This window comes from Pithys albifrons, chromosome 34 (assembly GCF_047495875.1).
Source record: "Pithys albifrons albifrons isolate INPA30051 chromosome 34, PitAlb_v1, whole genome shotgun sequence".
Taxonomy (NCBI): Eukaryota; Metazoa; Chordata; class Aves; order Passeriformes; family Thamnophilidae; genus Pithys; species Pithys albifrons.
Window position 1 is genome coordinate 1,714,128 of NC_092491.1, and position 11,148 is coordinate 1,725,275.

The 11,148-nt window shown below is 57.9% G+C and overlaps 1 protein-coding gene and 1 long non-coding RNA gene across 3 annotated transcripts; both read left to right on the plus strand.

Annotated features, from left to right (window-relative positions):
- Positions 1 to 4,455: 4,455 nt before the first annotated feature.
- On the plus strand, positions 4,456 to 7,822 carry LOC139684173 (serine/threonine-protein kinase pim-1-like). 2 transcript variants are annotated; one of them, XM_071579777.1, is made up of 6 exons: positions 4,456 to 4,540; positions 4,676 to 4,726; positions 4,933 to 5,299; positions 5,954 to 6,130; positions 6,408 to 6,542; positions 6,788 to 7,822. In XM_071579777.1, the coding sequence occupies exons 1-5, from the start codon at positions 4,469 to 4,471 to the stop codon at positions 6,512 to 6,514; spliced, it is 774 nt and encodes a 257-aa protein (XP_071435878.1). In that variant the 5' UTR covers positions 4,456 to 4,468; the 3' UTR covers positions 6,515 to 6,542; positions 6,788 to 7,822. The 2 variants fall into 2 exon arrangements, with proteins under 2 accessions (XP_071435878.1, XP_071435880.1); XM_071579779.1 differs by having other exon boundaries at positions 6,408 to 6,517.
- Positions 7,823 to 7,852: 30 nt separating this feature from the next.
- LOC139684174 (uncharacterized) lies at positions 7,853 to 10,155 on the plus strand. Its single transcript, XR_011699867.1, has 3 exons — positions 7,853 to 8,093; positions 8,754 to 8,826; positions 9,839 to 10,155. It is a non-coding gene; the product is annotated as an uncharacterized lncRNA (long non-coding RNA).
- The last annotated feature ends 993 nt before the right edge of the window (positions 10,156 to 11,148 follow it).

Below are 11,148 nucleotides of genomic sequence, written 5' to 3' on the forward strand. Positions count from 1 at the left end.
CACATCACATTCCACCCCTTATTTCATACCATATGATCTCAAAGCCATATCCCATTTCCATCTATCTCCTGCCCTTGAACAGCTCTTTTTCTTTTCAGGACTGTCTTCCACCCCTCTGGATGGCAGGCTTTGTTCTATCACGATGGACACTTGGAACAGGAAAAGCGAGTTGAGGAGACCAGAGAGGGGCAACACCTGGGAGAGTCTTTTGGGGATAAATCTTGATGTTTTGGAGGTTTTTATGGACACAGGATACCTAGTGACTTCTAGAGATGGACTTGGGCAGGAGGAATCCCCAAGCCAATGTGCTCACATCTGGTTTTTCCCCCAAATCCAGAATTTCTCTGTCCCAGAGCTTGACTGGGCGGAGGAGGAGGCTGCGAGGAAGAGGAAGATGCCCCGGGACCCCCAGGCAGGTGAGGAGGAAGTCAGTGTCCCTTTGTCCCTCTCTTGTGCTGCATCTTCCAGCCCAGCATGGCCCCGGCTGCAGGACAGCCCCGCTGCCGACGCCGTCCTGCCGGGGCCGGGTTTGGGGGGATCTCCTTGGCCTTCCCTGTGGCCTGGAGGCAAATCCCCTGCCTGTCCTTGTTCCCTCCTGCCCCAGGCCCCGAGCTGAGCACGGGGAGCATGGAGAGCACAGAGGACAAATCCCCCCAGCAGAACCTGGTGGCAGAGGCTGTTTTGAACAGCTCCAGGATGCAGGAAGTCACTGGGGAGGAAAAGCCATGGAGATACCTGGGGGGTGGGGTAGGGTGGTGGTGGGGGCTCCAAAGCCAACCCAGGGTGCTCCAAGGATGAAAGACCCACCGTGTGTGGGGAAGGCGGCTGAAGCTTCAGCTGGAGCTGCCACCTGGAAGTCTGTGAGCGGCTTCACTCTGGGGAGAAGCCGTACAAGTGCTTGGAATGTGGGAAGTGCTTCTGCTGGAGTTCCAACCTGATCCGCCCCTAGAATACCCACACCGGGGAAAGGCCCTACACATGTGGGAAATGTGGGAAGGGCTTCAGCAGCAGCTCCAACCTGATCCAGCCCTATGAGTGTTTTGAGTGTGGAAATTGGATTAAGATCAATTTGTGTCTCCTCAGGCATCAGCCCATGCGCATGGGACAGAGGCCATTCTGCTGCACCAGCTGCAGGAAGAGCTTCAACCAGAACTCCAATCTTGTCACCCACTGGAACATCCACACCGGGGAGAGGCCGTACAAGTGTGGGGAGTGTGAGAAGAGCTTCAGCCACAGCTCCAACCTCATGAACCACCAGCGCATTCACACTGTGGAGAGGCCCTGTGAGTGTCCTGAGTGTTGGAAGAGTTTCCCTGTGCCTTGACCAGATGCTGACACAGCCACCAGTAAGGGAGGCCCTACAAGTGCCCTGGCTGTGGGAAGAGCTTTGTTTGCTGCTCCCCAACTTCGTGACCCATCGGAGGACACACACTGGTAACAGATCTGGTGACCCACATTCCTGGTGATCCACACTGGGATCCATTCCTGGTCTCCACATCCTCCTGGTTCCCTGTAGGCACTTGGGTGAACACAGAGGGAGAAACATCCACAGGGACACAGACAGACATTGGAAATTCATTGGGAAGAGCTGATTTGTTGACTTTTGACCTCCAAACGTCTCTCCTGCTCTGTCTAATTGTTTCTTTTGGTGCCATCAAGCAACACTGGATGATCTTTAAGGACTTTTCCAACCTAAATAATTCCATGATTCTAATTCTCTGGGGCAAAGACCAAGAGTTTGGAGACAGTGGTGTGGAAACCTTTTCAAAAAAGGCTCTTGCACCCACCCAACCCCACCCCATGGAGACTCACATGATGCTGACATACAAATCATTTTCTTTGGGCTTTGACTTTTATTCGTTCCATTTCATCCCTTAAAACCACCCCAAACTGGGGTAAAAATAAAGAAATCAAACAAAGACATGTAAACTCCAACATGTTATTGGGATTTGGGGGAAATTTGGGGATTCAGAGAGATGTTTTTGAGGACTTGGCTGTTCTGGGGGGATCTGAGGGAGGTTTCCCCAAAATTGGGGGTGCCCAGGCTGGGTGAACGTGGCCATGATCTCATAGTTGTGTCAGCAGTCCGTGTCCCCCTGAGCCTGTCTGTTCTCCAGAAATTCCCATTGGCTGTTCCAGTGCCTGGCCTGGGTCTCCCCACATGGGCTGTTCCCCACCAAACTTCCCAAATCACTGATGAGGTGCCCGAGCTGCTCCTGGTTGTAGCTGTACCTGTCCACCATCCTCCAGGCCAGGGCCTGTTGAGAAGTGACACTCAGCTTTTCCCAGGAACTGAAACACGCCTGGGGGTGCAGGGACACAGGTCATGGGGTGCCACTTCCTCTCCCCCAGCAGCCCCCAGCTGCCACAGCACATTGGGAGCTCAGGGGCCCACCCTGGACCTCCTTTTGCCACCCCACTCTGCCCCACAGCTGCTGCAGCACTGACTTCTGGGTGGGGGGAACACGCCCATCAGCTCCCAGGGATGGACAGGGAGTTTGGGGACCCCCCCAGTGTGGATCCATCCCCCACAGAGCCCCTGGGCTCAAGTGATGGAGGACAGGGGGGAGCCCTGTGAGAATCCCTTGTCCTCTGCTCCCCTGCCCCCTGTCCAACACCCCTTTTCTCCCATCTTGCCCCCCTTTCCCATCGTCCCCACAGTCCCCAGCTCCCACCCAGCTCAGTTTGGGAGTGTTGCTTCCCCCCTGCCCTGCTCGGTTTCAAAGTCTCACCTCCTTCCCCACTCAGTTTGGAGGTCCCAGTCCCCTCTCCTGCTCTCCCACCCTTTTCCCATTGTCCCTTGAAGGGGAGCTGTTAAATATTGTGTACTGCAAAAGCTGCTAAATCGTGTGCATTCCAAATTAAACCTGGATTTATTAGTATGGTCTGGCATCCAAATGGCAGCAAAACCAGTGTTGTACTTCTATTCTCTTTAATTCTCTCCACAGTCTCCAATTTCCCCCTGTAACCGGACAGGAGAACACAAACAGCCCTGGTGCCGCTGGGGAGCTGCGCTGACCCCAAGGGGCTGGATTTCTCCCTCCCCATCGTCCTGTTCTGCCCTCCCCCGGGCTGGCTCTGGCTCTTGCTCTGACTGGCGCTGGCCAGACGCCCCGGGGCTGCTCACCGAGCAAATGCCTTCCCAAAGAACAGGGACAAGTCCGCTTGGCATGGGAGGAAGCGACGGCAGGGCAGGACGAACGGGCGGGATGGGTCCGGGAGATGCCGAGCATCGGTGGCAAGGGGCAAGGTTGCCGCCAAAGGAGTTTATTTAATAAAGTGAAGAGGCAGCTGAAAAAGTCGGTGACTCCGGCCGGGGCTGCTTCGGAATGGAGGGGTTGCCTCCGGGGCGCGCGGGGACAAACGGGCGACGGACAAACGGACAAACGGCCCTGGCACTTTGGCGACAGCGGCGACAGTGGCAGCAGCGGCGACAGCGGCGGCAGCAGCGATTCGCTCTCGCACATACTATTACTCTTTTCCTCCTCTTGCTCTCCGGTGCCCCGCACCCTCGGTGTCCCTCTCCCGGTGTCCCGCACCCTCTCCCGTTGTCCCTCTCCCGCTGTCCCTCCCGCGGTGTCCCTCTCCCTTTCCCGGTCTCCCCCTGCCCCTGGCGGCCCGGGCCATGGCCCCGGTGTCCCTCCCCCGCTCCTGGCCGGGGCCGCCCCGTCCCCGCCCCTGCCTGGCCCGGCGCGCTCTCGCCTTTGCCCGAGTCTCGGCGTGCCGGCTGCGGCGCTGCTGGACGAGCATCTGCGGCTGGCTGTGGGACGGGCTCGGTCTCGCCGCCCCTTGGCTCCGCCTGCTCCGGCTCCGGGCCCGAGCCCGAGCCCGAGCCCGAGCCCGAGCCCGAGGGCTGCCCCTGATGCGGGTTCGGCCCCGGCGCCTCCCAGGGCTGTCAGAGGATACCGGCGCCGCGGCCGCTGCCGCCTCGTCTGCGGCTTCCCCTGCCAGAGCTCCGCCGCTCGGCAGCGCGGCCGCGAGCAGCGAGCGGCCGGTGCCTGGGGCGGTCGGGGATACCCAGCCCAAGGCGGTTGGGGATACCCAACCCAAGGCGGTCGGGGATACCCAGCCCAAGGCGGTCGGGGATACCCAACCCAAGGCGGTCGGGGATACCCAGCCCAAGGCGATCGGGGAAACCCAACCCAAGGCGGTCGGGGATACCCAGCCCAAGGCGGTCGGGGATACCCAGCCCAAGGCGGTCGGGGATACCCAACCCAAGGCGGTCGGGGATACCCAGCCCAAGGCGATCGGGGAAACCCAACCCAAGGCGGTCGGGGATACCCAGCCCAAGGCGGTCGGGGATACCCAGCCCAAGGCGGTCGGGGATACCCAGCCCAAGGCAGTCGGGGAAACCCAACCCAAGGCGGTCGAGGGGCGCTCGGGGACCGTGCCGGGCCCCGGGTCGAACGCTGCCGGCCACGTCTCGCGCGCAGGGAAGGCGAAGGAGCTCCTGTACAGGCGCTACCGGATGGGTTCGCTGCTGGGCAGTGGCGGCTTCGGCAGAGTCTACGCGGGGACTCGCCTCGAGGACGGAGCCCCGGTGAGTGGCGGGGCCGGCAGCGGGCGGAGGAGGAGGAGGAGGAGGAGGAAGAGAAGGAGGAGGAACATGAGGAGGAGAAGGAGGGTTGTGCGGGTCGGGCAGCGGGCTCAGTCCGCTGCTCCCCTTGGCTCGCAGGTGGCCATCAAACTCGTGCGTCGGAATCGCATCCGGCACTGGGGCAAGCTGGTGAGTGAGCGGGGCCAGCGGGAACAAGCGGGGCGGGACGGGACGGGAGGAGCCGAGCCCGGGAGGGTGGAAGCCGCCAGGACGCTTGGAGGGAGAGCGGGCGTGGGGTCAGTGCGGGGCGGGAGCATCCCAGGCTGGGTAAGGGGTACCAGACAGAGCTGTGACACGTCATCAGTGGCACTGACGACATCGTGGTCCCCCCGCAGCCCGACGGCACCCGGGCGCCCCTGGAGATCGTGCTGCTGAACAAGGTGTCCACTGGGTTTCCTGGTGTCATCCAGCTCCTGGAGTGGTTTGAGCTCTCCAACGCTTTCTTGTTGGTGATGGAGCGTCCACAGTGGTCTCAGGACCTCTTCCACTTAATCCGGGAGTGGAAGTTCCTGCCAGAGGAGGTGGCCTGGAAGCTGTTCTGTCAAGTGCTGAAGGCTGTACAGCACTGCACCAGCTGTGGCGTCCTGCACCGTGACATCAAGCCCGAAAACATCCTCCTCGACCTGGCCACCGGCAACCTGAAACTCATTGACTTTGGATGCGGCACATTCCTTCGGGACAGGGTGTACACCCAGTTTGCAGGTGAGCCCACACCCAGGGGGATGCTCCTGGTACCGGGCACCTCAGGCATTGCATGGCCATGCTGCACTGGGGACTCCCCATTAATCTGAGAGAGAATAGGATTAATTCTCCAGCCAAGTTGCTTTAGGATTGGGATGGGGTGGGTGAGCTATTGCAAGCCAGTGCCCAGCCTTGCTGACAGCCCTCACCACTCATCCCGACCTGGGCTGGAGTGGGTACAGGGCGGAGCCAGCCTGATAAAAACACCGGTGAGGGTAGCAGAGAGGAGGGCTCAGAACTCCTGCAGCAGCTGGTTAGGTGTGCATGCCAGGAAGGTCATGGGCTGCTCTGCTCCCCTTGTTTGCCTTGTCTTATGATTGATTAACTGTTGAGGGCAGTGCAGTGGGGCAGGGAGAAGACATGGCTTTTCCTCACCACTGGGTGGGTTTGTTCCTTGTGGGTAATGGTTGGGCCTTCCCAGGACTTCTGCTGCCCTCTTGGACACCGGTGGCTTCTCCTACAACCCAGAGTTTGTAAGCTGCTGTCAGGTGCTGGTGAGAAGGCAGCGGGTCCCAGCGTGTGGCAGTGGGGCAGGTGCCACATCCCCAGGGATGCTCAGGCGAGGGTCTGGGAGCAGGAAGCATCCCCCTGGTGAGCTCTGTCTGTATTCCATAGGAACACTGTCATACAGTCCGCCGGAGTGGATCCACCACAAGTACTACCACGGCGAGGGGGCAACAATCTGGTCCCTGGGCATCCTGCTCTACCAGATGGTCTGCGGGAAGCACCCTTTCCTGCAAGGCTGGAGCACCATGGGGGGGCAGCTCCTGTTCCCACAACCGGTCTCTCGAGGTGGATACCCATCTTTGTGGCATGGGGGGAATAATGGTGTTGGGAGTTGGCAGCGGGCTCATGTGGATCCTGCTCTTGAAGCTGTTTATATCCCCTGGTTGGCTGGAGGAGGTGGCACATGTCCTGCCATCCTGCTCTCCTCCAAAACAGAGAAGTAATTGGGAAGTTTGGATGCAGCTCTGAGTGCCCCCAGAATGGCCTGGGCACACAGACAGTGGGACAAAGGGGACAGGATCCTTCTCCAGCTGACCGTCAGTTTCTGGTTTCTCTCCCCCAGAGTGCCGACACCTTATCATGTGGTGTTTGTCCATCCGCCCCTCAGAGAGACCATCACTGGAAGACCTATTCTGCCATCCTTGGGTGCAGGGCATGCACCTGCCCTAGAAGGTGCTTTGTTTGATCGAGGGACCTGGCAAGTAACCGCTCCACACATCTCCTGGCAATAAGAAGCAAAGAAAACCAGACTTTTCTGGCATAAGTGTGGCACTAGGGGTAGATTAGCACATGGAAACGCATCTCACCTCTTAGTGTGGGAGCTGAGCTGGACACCTGGTCTTCCATGCATTGCTGGCCACCATCCAACCTGGTTTTGCTCGCCCTGCTTTGCTGAGAGCTGGAGCCCTTGGCACAATGCTGACAGCCTGGTCTCGCCCACAGGGATGGAGAAGGAGCCCTTGGAGAAGCTGTATTGGGTGGGCCTGCTGGCAGAGACATCAAGGCCTCTTTGTTGACCTGGACACTGCCCACCTGAAGATGATGGACTTTGAAGCTGGCACCACCATCAAAGCTGTCTTCCACACCTAGTTTACAGATGAGTACACCCCCAGGGCGATGCTCCCAGATGTGGGCCTGGCTGGCTATTGAAGGTTCCCCCCTTTGCTGGTGGGAAATGCTATTAATTCTTCAGCCCACAGCCAAGCTGCTCCTTGGCAGGGGGTGGAGGGTTGGTCTGGGCTGGTTGTGAAACGAGAGCCTCACCCAGCCCTGGGCAGGGGCTGGGGCAGGGGGAGTGGGCCTGACAGAAACCAACACAAAGGTGGGGCTGCAGAACCTGTGCAGCGGCTGGTTTGGTTTGCAGTTGAGTGCAGAATAGGAGAGTTGGGGGGATGAGAGATTGAAGGAAAATGACCTCTGAAGAAGACCTTGGGGTTATTTCTTCTAGGGAAGATATGTAGGAGGGAGGAAGGGGTATAGGGGACGTGATAACAGCCCTGTGGGTGCAGGAGGCTGCTCTTTGGGGATGCTGCCTGGCTGTCCCCGCAGCTTCCATGGGAGCAGGTATAGAGGGGCTTCTTTGGTAGTAGAGAAGATTTCACTAAGATACTAAGCTCTTTAGCTCTAAGGATGTTAAGCATCAGGACAGGCCTGGGGGGCTGTGAAATCTTCTCAGAGACTTGTAAGTACAGATCAGACAAACAGCTCCCACCCATCCTGGTGGGGTAGGTGAGGAGCTGATACATAGCCCTGGAAGCTGGGCTTCTTTCCAGGGTTCCCAGGGGGGTGTCCTGCAAACCTGGCAGTGCCCTGGGCTGACTGTTACGTGGGATTAAAGCTAGTTGTTTTTGTCAAAGGAAAGGATGGTCATAGTTACCTGCCCCTTTGATGGGGGAAGCATCTTTGCCACAGGTATTTTGGCATTTCTGTGGATCTGCTGAGACCCGGTGGGTCAGCACCCCTGTGGCAGTGTGGGAGAGGGAATAAATCCTCCACAAGAGGCTGGTTACCCCCATATTCTGAAGGGAAGCTGTTTTTCCCTGAGCCCATGTGTCCAGCCATGTGCTATTGATCCCTGTGGATCTGATGTGTTATGATTCCTGTTGACCCTCAGCGGGCCGAATGGCTGAAGCTCTCTGACCCTCTGCTCCTGGAAATGCCAGAGCAGGAGCAGAGCCTGGAGCCCGACCTGCTGGAGCAGCTCTGAGCCTGCTGCCGGGAGTGGGAGTTAAGGAGGAGTGAGCATGAGGTGGGACAGCTGTTCTGTGGTGTGGTTTGTCTACAGGAGCATCCTCCTCCTCTCTCCTCAATCTGAGGGGATGGGGATGGAGGTTCAAAGCTTGTTGTTGCCCTGCTGTCTTCTCTCTTGGCCTATGAGCTCCAAGGTGTGGTCTCTGCTGTGGGACCTGCAGCTTGAGTGTGAACAGTGCCCAAGGCTGCAGAGCTTGACAGGAGGAAAACCCTCCTTATTTTGGCTTAAGGAGGGCAGGCAGGGGCTGGTGGGTGAGTGAAGATCTCCCCTTGCAGGGTGGATGTTGCAGAGGAGCCTGATGGGGTGCTACCATTTGTGTGTACTCCTGGGTCCTTTAACCGTGTCTGGTTCTTTGATTAATGTTTTTGTTAATATTTCCTGCCTGCTTTTGGTTTTGTGGCATTTTTCATATAATTTCCCCTCCTGACTGCTCTCCGTGGTGCTGCAGCCCCCCTCACTTGCTGGGACAGAGCTGTGTCCATGCTGGTGTGGGTCTCACCTGCAGCCTGGGCTCCTGCAGTGTGGGGCAGGCGGTGAGCCCCAGACCCACAAGCAGCACACTTTCCTTTCCATTGGCTCTGTGGTTTCCTCAGCTTTTGCTCTGTGCCACCCTTTTTCTCTTTGTTTTATCACATTTTCCCTCTGACTCCTTTGCAGGTGGAAGAAGACCTTCTTCCAGAGGTGGCACCTGCTCAGCCAGAGCTCTCCTGTGCTATTCCTTTGATGGCAGGTAAAGACAATGGAGCAAGGGGTTGTGGTCCCCCAGGAGGCTTCTCCATGTGTGGCACTGTGCTGGCATGGGCTGGGAAGCAGCTCACCACTCCCTGGGGTTTTTTCCAGCAGCTGCTTCTTGCTCCTTGCATCCCCCCAAGAGCTGAAAGGCTGCTCCTGCCTGGCTGCATCCCCCAGGCATGGGCTGAAAAGTGAGGGCTTGAGCCTCACATCCTGATGCAGAGTCTGAGTAATTTGGGCCTAATTAGCAGAGGTTCAGGGGTCCCTGTGGGTGCTGTGGGAGGAGAAGAGGAGCTGGGAGTGGGTGCTGGATGAGGGCAGTGCCTCTTGGCTGAGCCTCAGGAGAGCTGGCCCCATTCTCAGCAGTCCTGTGAGGGTACAAACTGGAGCTAAGTAAGCGGATTTCACACTTAGAGGGTGGAGGATTTTGGAAGGAGCTCATCCTGCTGTGTGCAGAGCTGCAGGGTGTCTGTTGGTGAAGCCCCAGCATTTCCCCCTCCCTGCTGCCTCTTTGATCCCTCTGCTCTGCCTCTCAGTGACCCCTCTAGCACGAGTTCACCCAGAGCGCCAACAGACACCAGGATGAGGGACATGATCCTACTCTGGTGTCAAGGGAAGAACAGGAGAGCTTTCCCTTCCCAGCTGGGCAGTGCATCCATTGGAATATCCCACTATCAGCTTTCCCTGCTGCTGCCAAATTCCTTTTCAAAGAGCTCTGCCAGGCGGTAAAAAGGGTCATCAATCCTGATTGCCCTCTGCTGCTCTCAGGGCTGAGGCTGGGATCTTCCTTCCCTGGAAGAAAGTCCCAGGTGTGATGATCCCATTGGCTTGGCTTCTGCAAGCAGTCAGGTCTGCTCCCTGTGGTTTCTGCAGCTTCCTTTGCCAATGCTTGGCCCATTTGTTCTTTGTCATGGCCATCCATGGATGAATCCATCCATCTTGGAAAGGCAAAGCCTGAATCAGATGCCAAGCTGGGATCCACCTGGCAACCTCCCTCTCCATCCTTACAGCCTGGGCTGTCCTGCCTGACTCTTTCCAGCTGAGCTTGCCAGGCAGCATCAAGTTGAATATCCCTGAATATCCCTGTGGGTCTCAAGCATCTCCAGGCCATGTGGGAGCAGCTCATTGAAGCCAAGCCCTGAGTGGGCTGGAGGCAATGCTGGCCGTGAAGCAAAGGCTTTGGTAGCACTGCATCCAAGAGGTGCCATAGTCTTTCCCTGTGAGGGGTGGGTCCTGCCTGCCGTGTCTCAAGGCAATGGGAGAGGAATTTCCCAGTGCCCAGCATGTTTCTGGCAGGAGGCTGCCAAGCTGGAATAAGCAGGATTCCCCCCTGGGACCAATGTGTGTAAAATAAAACAAATGCCACTTGTTCAACCAGCCTTTGAAACAGAAACCCAACCCTGAATAAATCTGCTTAAAGCAAGAAATTCATCCCTGGGTGCTGCTGTGGAACAGCAATAAAGCTTCCTGGTGAATTTTCTTTCCTGCTCTGGGTGTGCAACAGGAATGGAGGAACAGGCTGGAGGCCCCAGGCTCCTTTGAACTGCTGGTGTCTGCTGCTCATGGGCTCTTTCTTTCCATGGCATTCCCCTTGTGAGTTCCTTTGCAACCTCAGGCACATTCCCTGTCCTTGTTCCTTCCTGCCCCAGGCAGCAGAGGGAGCTCCGAGGATGAAAGAGCCGGTTGGGGAGTCTGGAGAGGGACTGGGGGGGCTGCTGGGGTGATTTGGGAGAGGAAAAAGTGGGTTTGGGGGGTCAAGAAGAGGGTTTAGGGCATCCTCCAGGGGATTTGAAGGGGTCTGCGGAGGGGAAAAGGGATTTAGCAGATGGGGGGTCTTCAAAAGGATTTGGGGGCTCCTGGGGGGCTTTAGGGGGGTCTTGGTGGGTTTTTGAGCGGTCCTGGTGTGGTCTGGGGGCAGTTTGGGGGTTCTGGGTCAGTTTGGAAGGTCTGGGAAAGGTTTGGGAGTCTGGCAGGGGGACGGGGGTTTGGGGGTGGTTTGGGTGGTCTGGAGGCAGGTTAGGGGTTCTGGGACAGTTTGGAGGAATTTGGGGGAGTTTGAGGGAATTTGGGAAGGTCTGTGCTTTGAGTGGGCTCTGAGGGTCCCCAAGGAGCAGTTGGGGTCCTGGGGGGGCTCTGGGGGTCCTCAGATAGAAGTTGGGTTTACTGGGGGAGCTCTGGGGTCTCTTTGGGGTTCCCCCATTCAGGGGTCTCTGGAGGTCTCTCTGGGGGTCTTGGGGGTCTCTGGATGTCTCAGAGGTCTCCTGGGGGTCTCGCAGGGAGGTGTCTCTGGGGGTCTCTGGGGTTTCCCCCGATTTAGGGG